Source organism: Dichotomopilus funicola (genome assembly GCF_033296635.1).
Source record: "Dichotomopilus funicola strain CBS 141.50 unplaced genomic scaffold C8A04scaffold_28, whole genome shotgun sequence".
Lineage (NCBI taxonomy): Eukaryota > Fungi > Ascomycota > Sordariomycetes > Sordariales > Chaetomiaceae > Dichotomopilus > Dichotomopilus funicola.
The window spans coordinates 39,795-64,445 of NW_026944049.1; the positions used below are offsets into that span (position 1 = coordinate 39,795).

General features: G+C 53.2%; 8 protein-coding genes across 8 annotated transcripts; 2 read left to right on the top strand and 6 right to left on the bottom strand.

Annotated features, from left to right (window-relative positions):
* C8A04DRAFT_28272 (uncharacterized protein) lies at positions 1-972 on the bottom strand (the record flags this gene model as incomplete). Its single annotated transcript, XM_062780582.1, has 3 exons — positions 1-389; positions 474-571; positions 644-972. The coding sequence occupies 3 exons, from the start codon at positions 970-972 to the stop codon at positions 1-3; spliced, it is 816 nt and encodes a 271-aa protein (XP_062637301.1).
* A 608-nt stretch (positions 973-1,580) lies between these two features.
* C8A04DRAFT_36977 (beta-lactamase/transpeptidase-like protein) lies at positions 1,581-3,546 on the bottom strand (the record flags this gene model as incomplete). Its single annotated transcript, XM_062783720.1, has 4 exons — positions 1,581-2,499; positions 2,580-2,829; positions 2,894-3,007; positions 3,063-3,546. The coding sequence occupies 4 exons, from the start codon at positions 3,544-3,546 to the stop codon at positions 1,581-1,583; spliced, it is 1,767 nt and encodes a 588-aa protein (XP_062637302.1).
* Positions 3,547-6,608: 3,062 nt separating this feature from the next.
* C8A04DRAFT_11935 (uncharacterized protein) lies at positions 6,609-7,508 on the top strand (the record flags this gene model as incomplete). Its single annotated transcript, XM_062777152.1, has 2 exons — positions 6,609-6,862; positions 6,926-7,508. The coding sequence occupies 2 exons, from the start codon at positions 6,609-6,611 to the stop codon at positions 7,506-7,508; spliced, it is 837 nt and encodes a 278-aa protein (XP_062637303.1).
* A 625-nt stretch (positions 7,509-8,133) lies between these two features.
* C8A04DRAFT_28275 (protein AIM2) lies at positions 8,134-9,152 on the top strand (the record flags this gene model as incomplete). Its single annotated transcript, XM_062780583.1, has 2 exons — positions 8,134-8,374; positions 8,479-9,152. The coding sequence occupies 2 exons, from the start codon at positions 8,134-8,136 to the stop codon at positions 9,150-9,152; spliced, it is 915 nt and encodes a 304-aa protein (XP_062637304.1).
* A 1,646-nt stretch (positions 9,153-10,798) lies between these two features.
* Positions 10,799-12,240, bottom strand: C8A04DRAFT_36980 (uncharacterized protein; the record flags this gene model as incomplete). Its single annotated transcript, XM_062783721.1, has 3 exons — positions 10,799-11,152; positions 11,204-11,316; positions 11,376-12,240. 3 exons carry the CDS (start codon positions 12,238-12,240, stop codon positions 10,799-10,801), a joined length of 1,332 nt encoding a protein of 443 aa, XP_062637305.1.
* Positions 12,241-15,256: 3,016 nt separating this feature from the next.
* On the bottom strand, positions 15,257-16,762 carry C8A04DRAFT_11882 (uncharacterized protein; the record flags this gene model as incomplete). Its single annotated transcript, XM_062777129.1, has 1 exon — positions 15,257-16,762. The coding sequence occupies one exon, from the start codon at positions 16,760-16,762 to the stop codon at positions 15,257-15,259; it is 1,506 nt and encodes a 501-aa protein (XP_062637306.1).
* Positions 16,763-20,786: 4,024 nt separating this feature from the next.
* Positions 20,787-21,540, bottom strand: C8A04DRAFT_11932 (uncharacterized protein; the record flags this gene model as incomplete). The annotated part of the gene is made up of 2 exons (XM_062777149.1): positions 20,787-21,184; positions 21,246-21,540. The coding sequence occupies 2 exons, from the start codon at positions 21,538-21,540 to the stop codon at positions 20,787-20,789; spliced, it is 693 nt and encodes a 230-aa protein (XP_062637307.1).
* A 2,134-nt stretch (positions 21,541-23,674) lies between these two features.
* On the bottom strand, positions 23,675-24,508 carry C8A04DRAFT_28280 (uncharacterized protein; the record flags this gene model as incomplete). Its single annotated transcript, XM_062780584.1, has 1 exon — positions 23,675-24,508. The coding sequence occupies one exon, from the start codon at positions 24,506-24,508 to the stop codon at positions 23,675-23,677; it is 834 nt and encodes a 277-aa protein (XP_062637308.1).
* Between the last annotated feature and the right edge of the window lie 143 nt (positions 24,509-24,651).

Here is a 24,651-nt window from a genome sequence, read left to right on the forward strand (position 1 = left end):
TCATCTATTACCCGTCCGCCTAGCCGGGCTACTCGAAGCCGGGGTGCGCGAGGGTTGGGCCGTCCGAGCGGGGGGAGGTGGCGTCAGCTTGAGGATCTGCTGCATCCTCTTGATCTTCTCCGGTGAGGATTGGTTGTTGGCAATATACGCAGCAACAAACGTCTTTCTCCACGATACGGGGATCTTCTGTGCCCAGGGTTGGAAATCCGACGCATTGCTGATAATGACTTTCTCCAGCAAACTGTAGTCGGACTGCGCTTCGCGCGCCTCATATCTCATCAGTGTATAGCTGAGGAGGGACCAGACGGTGTGGACGTTCCAGGTCTTGTCCGTGTCTCCGACGCGAGGCAGGGTTGTCGTGTCAGCGCGCAACTCCTCGGCCTGGCCATCTACGCGGAGGTTAGTAAATGCTCGTGGTGCGGAAGGTTTGTGCATCGTGATGGGAACAAATCGCGGAGGTCTATAATACATACCAATGAGAGCGATGTACATTTCCACCGTAGGCGCTCCGTTGAGTTTGACGCGTGCTCGAATATCCTTCTCACCTTTCACACGCGCTGCCATCTTAACTCTAATCTCGCTGTTAGCCCACATAGTGCACACAGTAGTTCATCGGGTCAACCTAGAGCGAGATGAATCATACTGGTCGTCGTTGGCAAAAATGCTCCGGATCTTGGCTCCGGTGGCCACTGCGTTGACTTTGATAGATAGGACCTTATGGTTCTGCATGCCACGGAAGATCCAAGCCATATCACCATCGATGCCGTACGGGATCGAATTGCTATCCAGAGCGTCGATGATGTGTGTGATGGCATTTACACGACGTTCCTGCGGGGTCGGTTGGGGCACAGTCTCGGAACCAGAACCGGAACCGCTCGCGTTTTGCACCGTGGTATTTTTCGTGCTTGTGTTAGAGGCCGCAGGTCTCGTGTTGGTGGGAGCGGCAGGCCTAGCCTGTGCTTGGGAAGACATGGTAGCGATATGTAGGTGATTAGCTGAGTAACTAAGTAGGTAACTTTGGTAGTTTGCTCGGACAGGTAAGATGGTGTTTAGGAACTGTGTTGGATTTGCGAGAGGTAGAGGGGGCATAGAGGGTAAATAAAAACAAACCCTATGCTCCTTAATCTGTAGCCAAGCTTCTTAAAAGTGACTATATATCTCCCAAGAGAATCCCTCTGAGAGCGTAAAGGGGCCGCGATTGGGCTAAAAGGCTGCCCCTGAGGAATTTTAGCCGTCTGGTCCTCACCAAATCAGGGCGTTGAGGCAAAGATCAAACCGTCAGCATGGCCCGCCCCAGCCTCAATTTTGCGTCCGTTGAGAAAACCAAGATCTTTGGATCTTGTGTCCTAAGAGACGACTCAGACGCGGCCATGTTTGGCATCCGGGCCGCTAGGAGCTGACCAAGATCCCACCAACCACGATGACGCCTTGGCGATTCCCGAGATCCTTCAGCCCGATCCCACACTCACTACGAAAACTATACTGTCAACAAATTAACTACCGAAACATAGATTGAGACGAAAAAAGAAATCTTCAAACACGTGGGATATGTACAATTTCTTCCTGGATCAAAGACAACCTTATCGCAGTGGCCTCTGTGCCCCGATTGTACTCTCCTCACCACCCTCTTCCATTCCCCGAGAATCCTTCTTTAAAGATTTCTTTAAAAGCGGCACCTCGACCGCTAGGGCCTCCCCATCGTCAGCCAGTTCAAAAATGACCAAATCTGCCGGCCGCCCACCGTATTTTGTCAAATCCAGTGCCACCCAGGAGATGCAGTCATCATCGTTGGCAGACACGCCCCTAAGCCCAACCACGCCGCGGAACGCCACTTTGCCATCGTAAGCGAGCCCTGTGGGATAAAACCACATGCCGAGGTTCTTGTCCGTTTCATCTGGTATTCCGTAGGCTGGTTTCAATGATGCCAGCACATCGTGGCCATCACTGACCAGTCGCTCAAGGAAAAGTCCGGGTTCACCTTCATCGATTTTGAACTCGGCAACAGTCTCACCACCACCTTCTCCAATTGACTTCAGCGCAAGCGTGTAGTTTCCTGCGAACATTCGGCTCACGTTTTCCCGCCCAGCCTCTTCCGCAGCAGCCCACCACACCTCATTTAGCGCTTTCTTCAGAAACGCAAACGACTCGGATGATCCCGGGCCGCCGGTGAGCAAGGAATACCCCACGCCGTGATCAGGAGAGAGCGCGAGCACAGATATGTACCCGCCAGTTGAGCCCTGCTTTGTGAAGATATCAACGAGTCTCGTCGGCGCGTCCCCGTCCCCGTCCCCGTTCGTCGGGTCAACCGGCGGTTTCGTGGACACGGGAACGTCGAGACGCCAGATTTCCCAGGGCCGGCCAACCGACCAGGTGCGGCTGGCCGTATGGGAGATGGGTTGAAGCCAGCGGCGCGTAGTTACGGGAAGGAGGAGGGTGGAGGAGAGGATGGCGCGGCCGAGTTTGGTAAGATCGCTTGCGCTGGAGTAATACCCGCCTGCTCTGTTGGGGAGAGGGTGTGTTAATTGATGCTCCTCGACGCTAATGAGGAGTACAAGGAGAATATGGGGGCATAAACGTACGGCGCTTCCTCACCAAGGTCCCAGTTCCATTCGTCAAGCTTGACGGCATCAGTATCGTCCGCCGGTAAGGTGACAAAGGTCCGAGTTAGGTTTAAAGGATTGATCAGGCGTTCCGCAACGAGATCAGGGAACTTTTGTTGGGCAATCTCCTCGACAGCATAACTGAGTAACTGGAAAGCCAGATTCGAGTAGGCCGGGGTATGGAAGGTGTGTGATGTGGGGAAAGTCTTGGAAATCAAGTCAAAAGTCTCTGCTGGGTATTAGCAAGTAGCCAAGTAGTCCAGTGTCAGGATAGGTGGCTTTGGGGTACTTGCCCTCTCGGGTGCATGGCGGGACGCCAACATTTCCGCAACGGAGGCGTTCTGTATCATTCAAAGTTGGGATACCTGGGATCTCCGGGGTGGCCGTCGAAGCGTCGCCCAAAGAGTCTTGCTCCTCATTAGCAGTTTGGTCACGCTCACCGGATACCAATGGATCTCCTACAATCTCTGGGAATGCCGCTCATATGACTCGCAAGTGAACCAAGAGTGACCTCAGACCAGTCGACATCGTGAATTGGATCTTGCAATTTTTCCTCGGCGAGCTCTGGGACATACTCGGTGATTGGCTTGTCCCAATACTTATCCCCCAGCTCAACAAGCGTTGTGTAAACGCTGACGAGCTTAGAGACACTAGCAATGCGGTACAAGGTTTCCGAGCCTATTTGGGGGCCATGGTACTGTTCGAACAATGTTCGATTCGAATGCCGCGAGAATACTTGGATGGAGAATGCTGTCGCATCGTTCAAGGTGCCGCTTGCAATACCATCAGCGATCCGTCCTTGGATGGCAACTTTGGCCGCTTCGAATGCCGGGGCCAATGCGGGGTCGCGAACTTCAGGGTAAGATGGACCTGAGATAGGGCAATTCTGGCCAAGGGTGAGTTTACAAATGGTAGCGAGGAGAAACAGGCGGATGATGGGACCCATGGTCGCGTGCCGGTGTTCGTTGAACATCCCAGGATGTCTTGCAACTTGCAAGAGTCGTGGTCTGAACGGGACAAAACCATTTCGGACCGCCCGAATTCTTTGGCGTTTGTCAGGCCCAATAACAGGCCAACTTGGCGCTGCAAATCATCCCAACCCCCTGAAGTTCAGGCCACTCTGCCCTGTAATTGCCCGATTGGCTGACTACGGCTTGTCAGGTCGTCAGCACGGAGGCTCTTGGAGCCGGACCGAAAGAACCGCCTGGACGACGATCAGGGCGGGGGTGTGATTCATGATTATGGTTTTGAATTGTTGATGCGAGAAATACGAATATTGGGCAAGTGAAATACCTAAAAAAGAAAGAAACAAAAGGGGGGAAAGTGTGTAGAGAAACGGGAAAGGGTAATTACCTAAATGGGCAAGGAAAAAGAGGCAAGCGTGCTCGAGTCCTTGACCTACGATTAGCATGGCGACAAACAAAACTTTTCGCCGCTGCCGAACATACAAAAACATCGGACACCAAAGCGAGGCTTTCCCTGTAATCATTTCAACCCCAAAGCGTATCACAGGTGCAATTCCACTCGCGTTCACCGCTAGATGAGCGTCTTCATCTTCAGTCTATTCCTACTCTGGAGGAACCTTCCCAAACCCTCAACCCCAAGGCCTCCGATCCACATCTCGTCCCAACTGTGGGTAGGCGATTATCGCAAGGCCGGCTTCTAACGTCCGCGAACCGTCGTCTGCCCAAATATTCAACGTTACCTCTTCAGCTTCGAACACCGCCGATCTACACCGTATGCAGCATGTGCCCGCAGTATCCCGACGGCTTGCCGGCCACAAGCTGAAGTCCAGGTTTAGCAGGGCAGTGTACTCGGCCAGGACCTCGTCGGCTAACCTCGCCGACCCCGATCTCGACGTCCCATTCCCGGTCTTGAAACCTGAGCGAGTGATTGCCCGTTGCCTGTTGGGGTCATGGTGTATGATCTGAGCAACGCTAACGGCAGCCTAACGAGCTTGTGGCTTGTTGTGGGAGAGATGCTAAGATGATCTTGATATCTTGGCGTTTTTAGGACAATAGGACTGGTTAGAGTGAACTAGCGCGACAATTCGAATATCTGCTGTCGTTAACGGGTTGATCGTGCCTATTTTAACAATTTCAGCACCGCCGCAACCATTCGGAAAGAGAACTGCAAAGGACCAGCATATTCGTAGTTCATCCTCCCGACTCCACTGAGGTCAAAACCGTGGTTGCCGTCCAGGGTAGAAAATTCATATCTACCAGGGCCCTAGTCTCTAAGCCGCACGCTAATAATCAAACAGGAACTGCTCCGTCATCCACGGGGATTGGGGATTGACGTTTTCGGGGCTTCGAGAACCGTCCATGTTTTCGGTAGCCGAGACAACATGGGTGAACGAGGGATGGGTGGGTGAGAAAGTGGTGCTGGTTGACAAGAAGGGGCTGTCCTTGCGAACCAAACTAGGATGAGCTGTTGCCAGTTGGGAGAAATTCTTGCTGAGGTGAACCGAGTTGAGCGTAAGAAGGTGGGGAATAAATGGTAAGAACGGCGATTTTCAGCGTCAGGAAGCTTCCCCGTGAGGGGTCATTGGTGCTTTGGAGTCCAGTCCCCCTTGTATCAAGGAGGGTGTGATTGCATCGGTGGCCCAGCCTGTTGGGTCATTGTCGGAGCCGGACATGAAGGCCGTCTCTTTGTCTCTGTGTCTCTGTGCGTCGGGGGAAGCGTGCCAGACGGATGGGGGTGTTATCTCATCAAGCAGGCTGGCGGTGCCGGAAACGAACAGGGGGCAAAAATGCCGTTCTAGAACCCGTGGAACAAACGAACCTCTGGAAGCCGGACGGAAGGGTGTTCGCATCCCCCACGGGGACTGGGCCGAGGCCAATCAGACACTTCCAATTTTTTTGATGATCACTCTTCTGTCCCGAGCCACGCATAAGCGGGTACCTCAAGCGGAATATAGGCACAGATGAAGAAATCTTTTGTGCCCTGCATGGGCTGACCGACCTTTCTCGTACGACACTTCAAGGATTCCATAACAAGGCATGGTTTTGACATGGCTCGAGGGCAAAGGGTTGAATGATGCTTGTTTTGGGAACTTTCCTTTCCTGGTACGTCAGGCCTTCTTTGCGTTCATGAAACCAACAAATGTTCTATGCGTGATCGGTGTAACCTGATTCGTGGGGGGTGTAGGCTGGGCCAAGGATGCTTGACTAATAAGCACAATATTGCACCGCAGAGATTTACGGCTCACCACAGCGCAAAATCATGGAGGGCCACATGACCTCGGGTTCCGCGGACTTGCTGCGCCTGGGTTACCAGGTAGGTGTCTAGATATTGTCACTATTGACCGTCCTGCCATGATTCTCAAGGTTTATTCTCGACAGTAACCCCGAGCGTTGCCGGCTCTGTCACGTCATCCCGTGTCCCGAGGTATGGGGGCGACAGCTTGTGGCACATCCCAACGTCGCTGGTGCTGTGCGACGGGAGAACGGATCATTGGAGCTGAAAGTCGCAGCGGGGAGCAGACACTAAAACATGCATACCGAGGAGCACAGGCCTCACGGTGACATCGACAACACCCCGGGCTCGCAAGCCACGAGGTTGATTGGAAATGGGGTTAGCTTCTTCGTGGTACAGGGAGCCTGACTACCTTATCTTGTAGCACCGTTCTCGGCTAGAATGGCCGGCGGTGGTCAGAGCAGACCATGCCAACAAGGGCATTTATTGTTCCACTCCTGTGCGTTGAACCTGTCATTATTTGAGCGGCCCGATCCGCTATGCATTCATCATTAGAGGGGCGGCGGAAGAAAACGGGGGGAGGGAAAATAACAACTGGCTAGTCCTACGGATGGGCCCAGGGGGGGGTCAAATCGGCCGCTACTAGGTTCTGGGATTGTGTTTATAAAATCTGGCGGCGCAATTCCAATTTCGCAGAGCCGTACCTTTGCTGCGTCTGACAAAGAGGACTTCAGCTAAACCATACGCCGTCTTAAGAATCCGGAACTGAACTGATACTCCCTCAACTGAGTTCCTATGACACCGCACATGATGAGCTCCACCACAACAGCCCTTCCGGATGGGTACTACATCGCCCAGCTCAGGGCCGAGCACTTGCCCTGGGTCCAAGCCATCGTAGCTCACACCATGTCCTTCGACTCACCTGTTTGGTCTCGCGTGGACTACCCCGATGGCGGACCGACCCAGCGGGCATACGACATGTACCATGCCATGGAAACCTCCTCGCTGCAGTCCATCAAATCGGAGCTCTCCTACGGCGTCTTCTGGGCCGGACATCGGCCAAAGTCCAGTCCAGCAACCCCTGACCAAGCCGAGTCCGTCAAAACCGACACCGGCACCGACAACAGCAGCACCGGCACGCTCCACTGGGACTTCACCAACCCCCACGCCACCCGTGCCCAGCTCCTGGAACAAATGGACTTCCCCCTCGTCTCCATCGCCATGTCCAAAGACGTCGCCGAGTCGTCGTCCACGACCGTCAACCCCTTACCCTCCTCCACCACCATCACAACCCACAAACCCTGGGCCGCCATCGTCGACGGCCACCGCGACATAAGCGACACCCTCAAAGCCCTCGACCCCCGCCGCCCATCCCTCTACTCACCGACTGCCAAGGGCCTCGTCGCCCGCCGCAGCGGCACCCACACCCGCGGCGACCACGCCAACCGCGGTCTGGCCAAGGCCCTGGCACACTTTATCATGCACCGGGTGTTGTGCGAGCTGGGGTATCAGGCGATTCTCATCCATGCTGGTGGGGAAGGGCTTAATCGGGTGTGGTTGAACCCGCCGGCCGGGGAAGGGTTTCGCGCTGAGGAGGTGAGTAAGTTTGATACGAAGGGGTATGTGAGGGAGGCGGATGGGAAGAGGGTGTTTGGGGATGCGGAGGTGGTGTCGAAGAGGATTTGGGTGACGTGGGAGGGTAACAACTAGGTGTGATTGGGGGTTGACACGGACGGGCGGGTTGGGGTTCTCGAATAATTAATGTTGGTTTTGGGTATTTTTTTCAGGAAGATATCAGAATTGGGGTCTTAAAGGCGACATAATTGCCGTATTGCCGTATGTGCTGCCGGCAAGTTTTTTTGGTAGGGATCCGGGTTGAGGACGGGAATACGGATACCAGGTATTAGTTTGGTTGTTAATTGCAGCACTGGAGGGATATCAATCAAGCTTCGGCCGAGAGTCGAATTTCTTGCCAATCGGCTCAGTGTGCAATTTCCGTTACCATCACGTGGATGTCGTTCCATTCCCATTTGCAAAGTAACCATATCACCCCATCGGGCCATCACAGGCAAGACCCCACGCAAAGTCCGAGCTCCCCCGGAATTATACAGGTCGAGGTCCCATCATCCCACCTGAACCATCGGCAACTGAGAGCACCGTTAAATCCGGTCGCCCCACTTCCTAAGGGACGATTTAGTGATCAATTCGATTCAACCCTTCTCACCTCGTTTCTTAAAATGCCAAGGGTTTCCCTCAACCAATTCTCCTCAATTGCGTTTTCCCATCAATCAATCTTCACTCCAAAAATCTCTTCAGCAGAACAGTCACTCTCAAAATGTCCTGCCCCGATTGCTTCAAGGGCACTCTCCGCGGCGATGTTGTCTTGACCGGCACTGAAGAGGTCATCCACGGCATTCCGACCTATGTCGCCCGCCCAGACGCTGGGGTGGAGACCCGCGGCACTATCGTCATCCTGCCAGACGCCTTTGGATGGGGGCTGCAAAACACCCGCGCCTTGGCCGACGCCTATGCTAAGCGACTGCCGGGGGTAGTTTACGTCCCGGATTTCATGAACGGTATGTCTCAGTCCTTCGCGTCTATCTTGCTCGTATCCTTTAGATTAGAGTCGCCCTCATTCCAGCAGTGAATAACCCTTAATTAACACCATAATTCCTCTTAGGCCATGCTGCCCCCGTGTCGTTCTTGTCGGTCCTCGAAAAGGCCGAACCCCCTTCCTCAGCCCCACCCTCCGTCTTGATTCGGGCCATCAAACGTATCAACACCTTCTTCACCTTCCTTTCCTTTGTCCCCGCCATGGCGACTTTCCTCTTCCGCAACCGCGCCTCCGTCACCCAGCCCCGTATCCGCGGCTTCCTCGCAGCCGAGCGCAAATCCGCGCCCACCACGCCCATCGGTGTGGCCGGTTTCTGCTGGGGCGGCCTGCACGCCGTGCTACTGACACATGACGTCCCGCACAACAAGGTCACCGTCGGAGGCGACGGCGTTTCTGGCGGTCAAGAATACCCGCTGATTGACTGCTCCTTCACGGCACACCCGTCGCTGCTGTCGCTTCCGAAGGACATTGAGCAGGTGGTGAAGCCGCTGAGTGTGGCGAACGGGAGCCTGGATGACCATTTCGGCCCCGAGAAGGTGAAGATCCTAGAGGAGGTTCTGGACCGAAAGAACCGCGAGGCAGGACTGGAGGCGGGCGACAAAAAGTATGAAAGTGTTGTGTATCCCGGAGGGAAGCACGGGTTCGCGATTCGGGGCGACCGTACGGATCCGGAGATTCGGGAGAAGGGCGAGCAGAGCGAAGCGCAGGCTGTGGAGTGGTTCAAAAGATGGTTTCCTTAGGAGTGTCCTTTTCGATGACGGCCAACACACACTTGTATTCCTCGTACGGGTAATAATAAGCAAACGCTAAACAGAATCCCAATATGCCTTTGCTGGTGTTGTTTATCCCGTCCTTATTTGTCTTCGTCAGCGCTCCCTCCGAAGTAATAATATTGCTCAACCTTGTTCTTATCCTTCTCGTTCTCATGTTCCTCACTCTCGCTCTCATCTTCATCGTCGTCATCTCTACCCCTCTGGCCTTGAATTAATTACGTGTGCGATCGCGACCATTCCAATCTTGGCCTTCTCCTCCTCTTCCACCCCATCACCGAAGTTGGATTTGGTACTGCTACTGGGGGCTGGTGGTTGATTTTCCGGGATTGCCACCCCATCACCGGGGTTGGATTCGGTACTGCTGCCGGGGGCTGGTGGTTGGTTCTCTGGGATTGCCATGTTATGGCCAATTTCTTCCGCAAGAGCCGCCAGAAGAGCCCGGCCGAGGTAGCGGCCATAGTGGCCCAGAAACCTTTGCCCAACTGAGGCTTCAACAACTTGCTCGGGTCCTTTCGGTAATCCTACCTCCAGGCCAATTTGAGTTGAGCCACGACGTAAAGGAAATACAAGTACCTGGCTCGTGGGCGTTTGTCGTTCTGAAAAGCCAGACGCTGGCCGTTGAGATCCCGGACTTCCATGCCACCTTCGGTGCATACAACATCGAGCAACGGCTAGTCTTCATCGACGATCCTCCATCGATAGCTCTTTGGCTCATCTTCCTCCCACTTTGTCACTTCTTGCGGGGTTGGATCGTCTTTCAAGTCTGGGACAATGCCGAGCGCCCCAGAATACAAGGCCCGTTCCACGTCAACTTGGAACAGGAGGCCGTTTGCCGCCGTATTGAGCTCATTCTTAACGTCGACACCGAATAGAGCGACCAAAACGTCTGGTCCGAGTGTGTGCGGAACAAGATGGGCGGCCGGCCTAGCGCTCTGGGGAAGTTCAAGCCCGGTAGCTGTGTCGAACGATCTCTTGCGTTATGGAATAAGCGACTGATGTAACTCGGCCGGTGGTAGAGTCATAAGTTATAGCGGGCGGCGGTTGTAGCAGCGTATAGTGTATTAACCGCGGTTGAATTCTAGGATGGGGAGCCTTGATAGCGACGGATTGGCGGGGGAGTATTTGTTTTTGTTAAATAGAGGAATTGAAGTGTTCGTCGTTTATGTGTTCAGGTTTAGGGGGGAGGGGGAGAAGGAGCTACCTCAACAACACACGCCCCTGCAATAAGAGAAATGATGACCGGCATTTTTCCTTAGGGAGGGGCGACCAGAGAAGCCCTCAACAACGAAAGAGAAAAGAAAGAGAAAAGAAAGAGAAAAGAAAGAGAAAAGAAAGAGAAAAGAAAAGAAAGGAGACTTTTCTCTCGGACGTGGGTATGATTTGATGTTGCTACATGTCACCGATTAATTATATAACATAGTTACATGATGGATCTGGTTGGTTTGACCAAGAAGTATAAGTGTTACACTAGGCCCTCACCTTCAGGATATGATTTTGATAGGTACCTATCTACCTTATTAAAGCTGTGATGAAAACAATTTCGAAAGCACCACATGTGCAATGGTAGCTAATTATACCCAGCCTCCTTCGGAAAGACCGGGAGCCCTAGCTAGTTATGCCGTATCCTCACAGTCATACCACTGGATGGGCGGGCACCAGCCGTAGTCCCTTTCCATCATATCTATATAATCTGGCTCAATTTCTTCCCACTGCTTTTGTATCAAATCTTTCGCCCCTAGCTCGTCCCACTGTCTTTCGTCCCACATCACATAACCCCACGACTTCGTTGAAGCAGGCGTATAGCCTCCGTAAAGGTTGGCATAGCGCCCATCCCACAACAGCACCCAGGCAAGAGGGGGTCCTCCTGGTGGCCCATCATCACCTGCAAAGTCCATCAAATCTCTCCTCATTTCAGCCTCATCACGAGCCGTGAGGTTCGGCATCAGGTCATCTTCATCCCAGAGTCTCTCTCCTTAGATCATTGTCCTAAGAAGCCAAGGCAGGGGGCAGTCAATTACGAACCAAAGCGTTAGGGACTTGGACATGACAGCCACCAGGGTATCGTGATCCGTAACTTGCAGAATACGAGCGGCTACCTGGAGACCACGAGACGTTGTCCCATCGATATAGTCTATGTGGACGAGCTTGGGTTACGAGACGGTCTGTAAACACGATTGCGGAGTTTCTTACCGTCGTACCACTTCTTGGTCAATGGGGGACCCTTAAGATGGAAACCCCGAACACGGTACTTCGAGCTTTCGTCACAAAGGTCCTGCTGGATCTCGTCCAGGATAGCAGTGTACTTTTGCCGTATGAATACATCGATGCAAGCTATCGCGTCCACTTGCCAGGGGTCGAACACGCCCAGGAACATCTCGTACTGATAGAGCGCGGAGAAAATTCGTCTCAGCTCACTCTTGCTCAACACAGGTTGTTGCTGAGCCTGTACCAGTTCAGCCTCCTTAGTTGCAAGATTGATATCGGCAACTTGAACGCTCGCCTTCTCGGTGAACGCTACTCCTGAAGCTGCCCGTGCTAGATTCTCAAGTGCCCAGATGGCGAAGCGCTTACACAAGAGGCCAGACAGCTGAGACATGAAACGCCGCCAGCCAGCGGCAGGAGCTGGCATCGAGCGAGTCCAAGCTGCTAACTGTATCCTGTCCCCGGGCCAGGAGCGGTACCTCTCCAAGAAAGTTTGGATTGTCTCATCGGTGCGTTCCTCGCCAAAGGAAGCCACGTGTGACTTCAAGCAGGCATAGGCGTCGACGAAGCACCCGTCGAGTTCACGGGCCAGACAAGCCCGGAGGAGTGCGTCGCGGTTCGTGCGGTACTGCGCGTGCATAGTTGGTGAGGCGCGTACGAGAGCTCGAAGGGTGGGGAGATCAGGTATGTGCGAGAGGATAAGGTCTCTCAGCTCGGCCGGAAGGCTTTCAAGCTGCGAAGACGAGTGGGTGGAAAGATCTTGCCCGCTAGAATCGGTTATGACCAACTCCTCGAGCATTTGACGGCCTGAAGCGGCGTCATCGTCATCGTTGTTATCGGATGTAATCGGCATCATGTCGTTGTCTTGACGGGTATTGGTCATCCTTCTCATAAAAGAGGATGAAGGAGGGGTTCGGCTATGAAAAAGGCGAGTGCTTTGTTTCCTCGAGCCGGGTTGATGGTGGGGGTGACAACGGCAGCTCGGAAGCGCCGTCACAAGGCCGCCAACACGGGACTGTCGGCATGCCCCTCAAAGAACGTCGATTACCGAAGGGTTGGTGGCCGCACAAGGATATGGATATTTACAAGAATTTGAAGCACGGTGGACACGAAAAATGAGCTCATGTCTGCTGGTACTTGAAGAATGGGTTTTGCATGGAGAAACCTGAAAGGTCGAACCTCGATTGTGGCTGCTCGATAATCGAGGAAGAGTGAGAAACGGGCTGAGTCACTGAACCGTTGTGGATCACGGGGCGCAACAGGCAGAGCCAGAACCGCCTGAACCCCCGCAGTCTCAGGTTGTACAGAGTTCTATTCGTGAGAACAACAGAGGTTTCGGTAGGAACCAGAGTACCTCACATAATTACCGTAACTATCCGTATCCGGGCACCAAGGGCGCTCCCCGTTCGCAGTCAACAGCGCCAAGCCCAGCGCCAACAAAGTACCTACCTTCATACCGTACCGTGGTATGTAGATACCTTTACTAGCAACCACAATCCATTCACCCTCAACATATTGAGGTGGCCCAGTCCACATTGCCGGGCGCGCCACTATCAAGCACCAGAACACAAACGGCAGAATGTTGTTTTCCGACCCGTCCTCGGCTAGCACGACAAAAGCAAGGGGACGGCGTCGGTTCTCCGGTGAAGGTCGAAACACTTTCCCTGCCGTGATGCGGGCGAGGGAGGGGTTACAGTGAAGGCAAGCCGCAGGTGCTGAAATGGCCGTATGGTGCCTAAGGGTTATCACTGGGAGATGTGCCTTTCTTGAGCAGGTCTCCGCTGGAAACCAGTGTGGAACGGATCACCCGCCAATGGTGTGTCTTTAATCCTCGAATGGCTGTCGCCAGAGTATGCATGACCATGAGCGGCTCATGTTGGGCCGAGAAGTGCTAAAGCGGCCGGGGAGAGGGAAGAGGTAGTCAGGGAGGAAAAGTAAGGCGTTGGCACGTATATAAACCCAAAACTGGCGCCAGTAAGACCATCGGACACTTCCGATATCCTTCTTCACAAATCGCTCTCGACCCTTTGATCTGACGTTTCGCCGGCCGATCTTGACTGAACCTCATTTGTTCAAGCTATCTTCTCACCTGTCATAGCTTTGTGGTCTTCCCCCTTGCACCATACCTCGCTCTTCTTCCGTCGATTCCAACAGATCGTTCCACACTGCCTTCTCTAGATCGTTCCACTCTGACTCCTCTGGCTCGTTCTACACGGCCTACTCCCAAGATTCTTATGCTGGGAAGCTGAAGCCGGGTAAAGATGATCTCTTCAAGAAGATGTTTGGAGAATTTGAAGTCATGGGCGTTCCTATCCAGCAAGAACGCAAGGCTCAGTCTAGCAGGGCTAAGAAGGGTCACCCGGGGGACGTCGAGCGACGGCATTGGACCCCCGAAATGAAAATGCAGCACAGCAGCTATAAAAGACGGGGCGATGAATTAGTCGATGCGAAGAAGACTCAACGGGCATCCGTGGACTTGGCCCGCGAAGCCCAACATGAACCTATGGAGGATAGAAGGGTTCTCTGTGAGAGTCATAATGGAGGACGAGAGGTGGGTTGCTGCTGCCTTTGTGTAAGTCATCTTCTCCTTACACTCGGGCACGGTACCGACTATCAACCGTGATGGCTTGCTTCCTCATTGCAACGTTAGTTTAACTATCAATGCTGACTGGTCCTGTATGCGGATGTGTTACGCTCTATTTAGCGCTGCATCCACTCGCCTCGATTTCATGCGACAATATCCAGATGCCTTTTGCACCAGGTCCACCACCAATCATGTCAAACAGGTTGAAAGCTGCTTGGATTCGGCCAAGAAGGCTTCGTGGCAGCTCCACAAGCATAGAACCCGTAAGATCATGGTTCCCTCCCAGCTTTCAAACTTAGCAAGAGGACCGAAAGGCCCACGCCCACGTGGACAAAAAGAGAAAGCGGACACTAAGTTGCCAAATCCACCTGTAGGTATGGAACATATGGATCGTATTGCCGCTATGAAGGCGAGGAAGGAGTAGATGAGAGTTTGGCATTCGGTCCCACAATCCTGTTCACAGATGGCACGAGGGAGAACCCGGGTGTTTGGAGGTGGGCGAGCCAAGTTAATCGGATCGCCTTATGCGAGTTCGTGAGGTGTGTAAAGTTGCAGGCAATTAATATCTGTATGTCTGCCTAGTTCACATTCGCCCGTGTTACGGCTGTATCCATTGCGCGGATGCCAATAGTCCCCCACTCATCTGCACGGAGGGCTGACGAGGCTCGCCATTGTGCAATAAATAAGGACCTTCAGGCATAATTCAGGTTCCGGTTTCCGCCGCTGCTGCCTTGACGGAAAGCTGGTTGGGGTAGGTAACACAAGCAAGACGTCGGCTCCGAGCAATCATATCATACAGGCGATGATGGCAGTAAATTCACATAATTGCCCTCTCCTAATTAATATACTCTAAGGAAGGAGGGGGGACAACGTACTGCACACTTAATTGTCACTCTATTTGAGCGTCAAGGGCAATAGCGTTTCGCAGTGTATCATCCGCTTCCGTCCATTAATTAAGTAAAGAAATTCTAACGCCGAGTGAACGAGAGAGTTATGGTTTGTGGCCGGCAACAATCAAACTGCGATTCGGAGGCCACGAGCAAGTGTCTCATTGTTTGGCATTCCGCCCGCCACTCTCCAAACGTAGAATATTATCTAATCACACCAGTGCTAAGCAATTACTCACGTAAGGTAGCAAGAGGCATCGAAGCGTCATAATACATCTGAGCTGTTTCAAACTTTGTGACTCCCATCCCCCAGACAGAACATGTAGTACTAGCTTGCCGAACACATGGTAATTATATCTCCTTCTTCCCATCTCTGACGCCGCGCTCACCTATTAGTTCTACAAATCCTTCTTCTTCTCCCCAAAGGTAAACTTCATGCCCAGGTTCACATCACTCCACAGAAAGCGCCACATATCCGTCGCCCAATTCGCCCCGTTCACCCACGGCCTCTTTGTGCCTACCTTAGGCATCCGGTCCCACGCTGAAGTCAAATACGTGGAGCTCAAGCCGACCGCAGGCAACGGCTTCATCTCCGCCCGTTCGACCGGGTCGACTGTCGGGGTTCCAGACGTCGCCCCCGTCTTGTCCATATGCCGAATGACTTTGATCAACTGCCGCACCCGCACATCGGCGCCCGGCGTCCAAGTCGCCGCGGTGTAGCCCGTGATGAGACCGGCGTTCGGCATGCCCTCGAGCATGCAGCCGTTCCAGGTGAAGCGGTCCCCAAGCGAGTCGGTAACCGACACGCCGTCGACGGTGCAGGACACGCCGGCCAGGACGGAAAAGTAGAGTCCCGTGGCGGTGACGATCATGTCGGCCTCAAGCGTCTCGCCAGAGTTGAGACGGATACCAGACGGTGTGACGGTGTCGATGGTGTCGGTGACGATCCGGGCGTTGGAATTAGGATCACTGAGCGCTTTGAAGAAGTCGCCGCTGGGGCAGAAGCAGAGGCGCTGCTCAAATGGGTTATACCAAGGGTTGAAGTGCTTGTCGATGTCGAAGCCGGGCGGGAGCTGCTTACGCATGTCCTTCTTGATAATGCGTTTGCCTGCTGATGGGAAAGCGAGGAGGAAGGAGACAAATAACGTCTCGGCCATAAGGGCCTTCCACCATTGGATATAGGCCGCCCAGGCGATTGGCATGAAGCGCGAAAGGAAGGCCACGGTCTTGTCCTTTCCGGGCAAGTTAAATACGTAAGAGGGTGTGCGCTGCAGCATGGTGACACTCGCCGCGGTTTTCGCTAGCGTCGGCAGCAACGTGATGGCCGTGGCGCCGGAGCCAATGATGATGATCTTCTTGTTGGCGTGGTCCACGGTGTCGTGCCAGGACTGCGGATGCACGACCTCGCCCGCAAACTGGTCGATGCCTGGGATCACCACTTGCTGCGGCTTCTCGTAGCTGTAGTACCCGCTAGCATTGATGATCCACCAAGCCTTGATGATCTTTTCCTTGATGCTTCCGTCGTCCTGCGTGACCTCGATTCGAAGGGTCCAGCGCTGTTCGTCACTGCGCCAGTTGGTGGCCACGACGCGGTGCTGGAAACGAATCTTCTTGTCGATGCCCTCGGCGGCCGCGCACTCTTTCAAATACGACTTGATAGCTGCGCCAGGGGCCATGTTGAGGTCGTGCTGCCAAGGACGCCACGAGAAGCCGAAGACGCCCATGGAGCTATCAGTGCGAAGGCCTGGGTACTTCCAGAAACTCCATGTGCCGCCAATTTCATGCCGGCCCTCAAGAACAGTGTAACTGTGGTGAGGGAGCTGGGTTTTGACCCGGTAGGCGCTGTTGATGCCGCTCAAGCCCGCGCCAACGATGACGACGTCAACGGTTTCTGGTGAATCCATGGCTGAACCGGAATAGCTGCGGCTGTTGTGCGTTCAGTTTGCCCTGAACCTGATATTTCAACCAGGTACCTAGGTAATTATCAATGTCTCGAAACTCCGTCGGAATGGCGAGAACGTTATAAGTTATTCTTTACCCCAGATTTTAAGGGAAACGACGGAGTCGGCACGTGTTCGGCCCCCAGAAAGTCGGTGATGTCCCGAGGAATTTTTTGTCAGGCTCGGAAAGTGTTCCCGGTCCGGACTAGTGCATGATTCCCGACGAGCCTTATTCGGGATAGATCCGATGTGGACCAGGTTGGAGAGTCCCTGGACATTCCAGAATGAGTCAGCACCAGCTGAGGCAACTAAATTGAGATGTCAATTTGATCGAGTTATTCTAATAGTTTATACGAAGGTGCATGTCGTGCAGACCGTCCACAATTTACACGGGAAGGAATGTGTGAAAGATTGAACTTTCAGCTTGTTGTGGTCCACTTTTTGTTGACTTCCTCAACAATTTCCTGTTTCGGTGTTACACACAGACGACGCGTCCAAGCTTTTGCCAGCTCTCAATAGTAACCCTAACCCTGATTCTTAGCCGTTGTGCCGTTCCAATCTTACTTCTGTCCAAGTAACTACTAGTTTAATAGAAATTAAATATCACATACTCTAGCTTGATGTAATATCCCTGAGATATCCAGGCCTCGATGGGATCTACAATTTCTCAATCAGTGTTGCTGGTCCCGCTCTGCGTTTGTTCACTGCAAACCAACGCCGCCCGTCCGGGGCCGTCCCAACTCTCAAGTCCAATCCAGCAATGCAGCCTGCTTGACTAACAATCGGTAGGTAAGCGTTTTACAGACACCAACTGCGATAACTACAATGAAAGAAGTGAATAGTCAAAAAGATTTTGACATGAATACCAACGCAAGGCCAATATTGGCGCTCGCCGATTCATGTTATATGAATCATGGCGGTGCAGTTCAAAGGGGCCCACAGCGGCCCCAGACTTTGCCGCACTCCCGCACCGGGCCGTTAAGTTGTTCCCCCCAGTGTATTAGACCGTAAGCCCATGCATCATGTTATTGTTCGTACCCCTATATCTATGGAGCAATATGTCCAACAAACCCGCCTAAACCTGAAATCCTACGCCTTGGGCAGCCTCCAATTCTTTTTCAAGGCCTTTTTCGCCCTTCCCATGATGCGTTTCCTACGAACCTACAATCACGCCCAACATCATGACGGTAGCCCACCCGTCTAGTCACATAATCAATCACATACCCCAATTTCTTTGATTAATCACTCACCTTTCCTTTACGGTTGAAACACGCCCCCATCACGGTCCATCCCAGGTACCTGAATTATCCGCAGACAAAGTCCCAACAGTCTTGCCGCCATCTTCTCCAACATCCATCACATACTCACAAATCTCCTCCTTTCCCCACTACCCAGGTTACTACTCCAGCTGTTGTCATTCCAGGACCATATTGATTCCCAATACGCATGAACGCAAAGTCCTCCACCCCCGAGTAACGCACCGCAGCTTGCCACCCAACCCATGCATCACATACCGCGGCGAATTATCATGCTCGCCAGTTCCTTTCTCCGTCCAAACCTCCTTCCAAGACCGGACATCATTCGGTAGCTGGCGGTATCGTCCGCTGTTGGACCTGCATCTCCCAGTATGTGTGCTGACGGGCAAGCAACTTAGCTCGCCAGCCCGTCATCACGGACCTGGCGCCTTCATGCCATCATGATCCCCGTGCGGAGATAGTGCTGCGGCGAAGATCTGTGGAGGCATCGCTGACGCGTGCGGCGTGGGGAACGGCAAGAGGAAGCGGTCTGTGTACCCTCGGTGTTTTTCTTTTTGGGCTCGGGTTCGGGTCGGATGGTTGGTGGTAATCACTCTCATCAGGCTATGCGGACGAATGACTGACTGCTGGTTTCCCCGCTGGGGAGGTCGTTTTTCTTCATTCTCTCTTTTGGTTTGTCGCGAGATACGGGCCGTGTCTCAGATGGTGGAGGGAGTCGATAGGTTAGTGCTCGATATTAAATCCCCAGATCTTCATTTTGGGTGGGGGATATCGGTGCCCGAGGTGTGTGTGCTGTCACGGGTAATATGACGAGATCGGGAAGGTGACATTGGATTGGAGGAGTAATGCAGATGAGCGCCGCTCCATTAAGCACGATCTCACAAAGGTAAAACAGATCCGCGTGGGGTAAGTTAATTAACGAGAGATCAGCAACCGGGAATAAGACGACATTCAATGGACGAGTCTCCTACACTAGTGCAGGCCCAATGACACCAACTTGATCAGGTGAGAGAAGAACAACCACGGTGAATTGTTAGGCTGAATGGGCTGGATAGCAGCGTTGTCAATAGCAAAGGTATCGATTTTGATGCCCGGGCCCTGATCTGGAAACACCGGAGATATCGAAAGAGGGTACAACGATAGAATCGGGCCGAGAGTCTTCACAGATATCGCAGTCAACTCTGTAAACCCTAGCCCCAGCGATTAACCTTACTAGGCTCAGGTATAACGGCTGGAGTCATAATTCCCACCTTCATTCGGAAGAAAAGACGGCGATAGCTTGGCCATTTGTATGCACTCACAACAACCTCAGGGGGCCAAGATACGGAGTCATGAAGTTTTGCCACACGAAACAAGAAGTCACGCATACGCGCTCTCGTGGTCTATTAATTGCCTGAAAAGTTCGGTTCACTATGTCTATGAAATATGTCACTCCTTTCTCGGAATGGAAAAATTCTTGACGTTGATTCAGTATTCACGCCTTTCGTTCCCTGATCGCTCCATTGACTCAATGTGATAAGGATTCTCGGCCATTAACGAGGGACACTTTCAACGTCATATAATTCCGTTTTCGTTTTGCTTGGTAAAGCTTGCGGTCTCTTTTAGCTGATTAGACTTGACAGGGAATTTCCCTGCCCAGCGTTTCGCCTGCGTGTCAACACTGAGGATGGTTATGTGGCCCACGATTGCCGACATAATTAATTACACCACTTATCTAAATTTCTTTTGTTTATCTGGGTGGGAAAGATAGGGAGAAGATTTCGGACCGAAAACACCAGGGCGCACATAGTGTGGGAGTAGTATTTTGTGCTGCCCGACAGAACAGGCAAATGGTCTTGCGATGTCAAGAACAACTCGATGCTGGTGCCTGCATGGACAAGGCTCGCCAAAACTTAATTACCCCGCTGGCATTTCGGATTCAACGATCCGTTGGATCCCAAGTTATCCACTCCCACGTGTGGCCAAGTGACACGATTCCCTAAGGTTTCGCGTTCTGTTAATGACTCTAGACATGGCCGAGCCAAGGGGGCCATACTCTACTTCGTAATTGTCACGAACGTTATGGTGAAGATCGCTCCTCCGACTGATTCACAGGACGTGCGCCTTGGCTCCAAGTTAACCTCCAGACCCCGATGTTTCTTGAGACGGTATCAAAGTAACTAATCAAATCATCCACGCATAAATGCACCCGATTTCACCCGACCGCTTCGTCCAAGCCCTGCGGTCTTACGAGTTAAGGACAATCAATCCCCAAAGCGCCTCCAGCGCCAAAAACAAACCAAACGGCCAGCCAAGTTTAGCCAAGAACAGCCAAGTACGAATAATCACAGCCAAAGCAAGCCAAGGCAGGCGAGGTCAACCATCACGGTCCTTCCCGCTCCCCGGGATCCCGGCCGGTGTGGAAGCCGCCAGCTGACCGGCGTGGCAGTGCAGAGGACGGCCATACCAGTGACCTATCGACCAATGTCTCGGCCAAGCTCTTGGCCGCGTTGTTCCACCGTCCATCCATGCCTTTCTCCCCACAATGAACCGCCCCCGACCACCAAACTGTCTCCCCGCAGCTCGGCAACGTGACGGGCTGGCATGTGGCCCCTCTCCTATTTGAGGAATGAGCGACCACCCAGCCCAGTTCCGATTTGTGCCCGACATCAAGCGAAAGCGGGCGTCGTGTCTCGTTTACTCCACGTGTTGACTCCCGGGAGCCGCGATCCTTTCCCGCGGCTGCCCTGTTCTCAGGACGTGGAGGACATTCGCCGCGACCAAGAGCGGCCCAGACGCACGAGCAATGGAAACTTCTGCTGAGTCGCCTTCGGGGAAGCTTTCAAATCGTCAAAACTCATGAGTGACATGCTCCGCTTCCGATCAGGAACATTAGGCTTTGCCTGTGTCATGGAAACTGTTGCGGTTTGCCGACGCTTTGGCGGTGTGGAGGGACCTGGCGCTTGTTGTCGTGCCTGTTGCTTCTTCGGGGTGTGAGCTTTTGTGGGAGTCGCAACTGCAACTTCAATCTCTTGGGCTTCGACGGACGCATCGCTCAATGGGCGTTTCAACTCGCCTTCCGAAACGTCGCTCAGAGATGGCTCAAATCGTTCTCGCATAAAAGCGAACGGGAAATCAAGATCGTCTCCGACTAGTCATTCGAACGGAGGTTAGCGTTTTGGAATTTGAGTTTTGAGAAGGAAATATCTTACCATGAGCCGACCATAATCGGGCATCGACTGTGTATTTGAAAAACTCGTTGTTGACAACGTGGAAGCCGTTCTGGCTGAGCCAGAGCGCAACCCACTCCTCAGCCGCTTTGATAATGTCGGACTTCTTCCCAGGAATAGAAAGTTGCGTGTCTCTGCTAGCAGCAAAGTTCAAGATAAATTGCCGTCTCGAGTGTTCGGCAGCTGTCAACGCCTTAAGAACGTTAATGCGCTCGATGTCGTGAGATGTTGAGCCACGCCTGCTCTCTCTGACCGCTGCGTTTGCTGGCCTGGCCATGACGTCGGTGTTTGTTTTTGTGACAGAGTTTGGCATGGTTGTTGTCAAGGATGTCGACGATGGCGGAAGCAGCGCTGAGTTTGTGGTTGCATCGAAGTCGGCCAAAACACAAAAGAAACCAGGAGGATAGAACTTTCTGGAAAGTAGAGGATGATTCGTCGAACTGAAGGACTGTTGGGTTGAGGAAAAGACAGTCTGATTGCTCGTGGAACCCCGGAAGGTACGGTAGTTATGAGACTTCCAAACCAACTCGATCCAAGACTCAACCGCAACTGATGTCTCGGTGTTCGGTACGTGCTTGTTGTATTGGTAGTGGGGGAGTGGTGGGGGATATGGCCCTGCGAGGTCCGTGATAACGTTAAGTCTTGGGGCAAAGGGCTTGGGTGGTCGGGTGTCACCAGACCACGATCCGCGGAGAACCAACCCGAGGGATGGCAGTAGACGGCCGGATTTGTTTGACTCTTCGCTTCAGCCCTCCTGGTCCAGGGGCCAGTGAAAGATTAACCAAGAGCTCGGGACCCTTCCCGGTGGTGGTGCCAAGATCGCCAAGTACGCCGTGTAACTTGGCGACGGCAGTGGGCAGAAAAAGCGGGTGAGGGATGCTGGGAAGCGCATTTTAAAAAAGAACAGGCCAAGGACCGGGCGGGATGTCCGGCTCTTGAGGAGTTGGTTACAAATATAACCCCCGAAAGATGAGGTCGTTTGTGCTCGATCGACGATTGCCTCATGTGAAACAGGACGCTCACGAGAATGCATCTCAGTGGGCAATCCGCTCCTTTGCGATCGTTCCTTCCCAAATCGTTGACGCATCGAGGTGACTCTCAGCTTCCCAGGAAGGACCAGCCGAAATGGGCCAGAATGGCGCAAACGGCTTGGCAGTCGATCCTTCCCATTCGGGAAATTCTCTGATAGTGACTTGTCTTCATGACAGCACGGGGCAAGTCGCCATGTGGTTTTTCTTTTCTTGAATTCTATTCCCCGGAATCGCCCGGCACTCCATGATAAGAGGGAGACGATCCCCGGCAGGCGGGAAAGCTCATTTGTGGTGCCAAGGAATTCGACGTGTTGCCAGCAGCTGTTTCGGCTGACATGCAGCCGTTTGGCGTGACACCCGTTTTGTTCTCAAGATTCGTTTACCTCATTATCCCGAATTGTGAATGGCGCTGACCCAATGGATAGGTCCGTTCGCCTATGTGCCAAGGGGGCCAATACCTCTTGTCCAATCTATCGCGCAGGGCAGCCATCGGGCTGGGACCTCACCAAGACTTATGACTGCAGGCTAGTTCCGACTTAACTCATGGAAGGGAGGTCTAAAATAGTACTTTTCAGGATTATGCCTGTCGCTTGGTTGAAGGACCGACTTCGCCTAGTGCGGGATGCCCAGCGTTGAAACTTTCCAAGACAGTTTCCGAGGCGATTAAAAAGAATTACTTGGTAATAGTTATCGAATAACTATCCCCCCTGCCAAACTTCCGCCTTTCCAAGTCTGCGAGAATAAATTGGAACCTAAAATGCAATCTAAAGGCTTGGCGGAAGTTCCAACCTACCAGTGGCATTAAAGCCCTCGTACCAATTGCGCACGACATACACCTCCGGTCAACCTGTCCCATTCCCACCGCCCCAGATTTTGGCCTGGACGAGTCGTTGATAAACCACGAGGAGTACAAGATGTTTTTGTAAAGCCTGACAGTGACAGTCCGGGATCAGGTGTCTCGACGTGCAAGTCGTGCCCCCATGGTGGCCAAGCGTTGGGTGGGGAAGTACTTATTATGGGCTATGAGGCGGCTTTGGGGGTAGTACGAATACAAACTGAAAGGAATTTCAAGCCAAGAGAACCGACACGGGCGACTGGCCCTAGGTCAGAATGTTATGTGAGAGGCTGACTACGAGATTTGTGTTCCGTGCTGCACGAATTCGTGGTCTTCGTGAGAGCAGGCGACAGTTTCGTGAGTTTAGTATCGATACAACCAACTAATACATAAGCAAATACATCCATAAAGAGAAAATACGGCTAACCATAAAGGCCTAAGAAACAACTTAGAATACTCGGTTTGCTAACGACCGTTTCATCAAGACAAAATGACCAGGCTACCAGCAGCCTGAACCCCATTCCTTCCCCCTTTGCACACACCACTTAGACGCCAACCCTCGGGCGCCCGAGGTTGTTCGCCCGTACCCGTGCAAGCGCATCTGCCTGTGCCTGTTGCGCAGCTACAACCTCCTGCAGCATCCGCTGCAGATCCGCCCGGCTCACCGAAGCCGCACTGTTGTCGACATTTTTGTTTCCTGCATCTGCCGCGGCCGTAGCCTCAGCGGCAGCAGCCGTAGTACTAGCGGCGCCACCCTGTTGCTGTCCCTTCAACAACCCTAGAAGATCACCTAGCCCCAGTCCCGCAGCACCGGCGCCGTTCTGTTGCTGACCACCCCCAATTAGGCCAAGAATATCCTGCAGATTCAGTCCCGCCAACCCGTTTGCGCCAGCGCCGGCACCGGCGCCGCCAATGTTAAGTTGACCTGTGATGACACTCAACAGCTGACCGAGGTTGAGCCCGGTAGACCCCGAGAGCTTGCTGTTTCCGCCGCCGAGAAAGAGGGTGCCGTTGCTGGCAGCCGCGGATGTCGCGGCTGCGGTCTCTGCGGCAGCAGTTGCGGCAGCTGTATCAGACGAGGCGGCGGTCTCAGCTAAGGCTGCGGCGGTGTCTGTCGTGGCAGAAGCCGCCGCGGTGTCGATGGTGGCCGCAGCGGCTGTTGTGGTAGCCGTGTTGTTGTTGTTATTGCCCAAGAGAAGGTTGCCGGCGAGGATGTTCTGGAGGATACCTTGCAGCTGGCCGAGAAGGGCGACATTTTGGTTCTGGATCAGACCAACGGGGATGAGGAGTTGACGCGGGTGTATGTGGTGGGGAGAGGCATGGGCCGTGATGCAGAGGGCTGCGAGAATGGCTTGACGCCAGGTGAGAAGAGAGACCATGATGGTAGCTCCTGGGGTAATTATTGGTATTAGTGCGGTGAAAAGAGCGGAGCACCTCTGAGGTCGTCTACACGGTAGACAGATAAAGGAATGAATGAATGGAATGACAGAAAAGCCTTTGGAAGTCCCAAGCCCAAGATTAG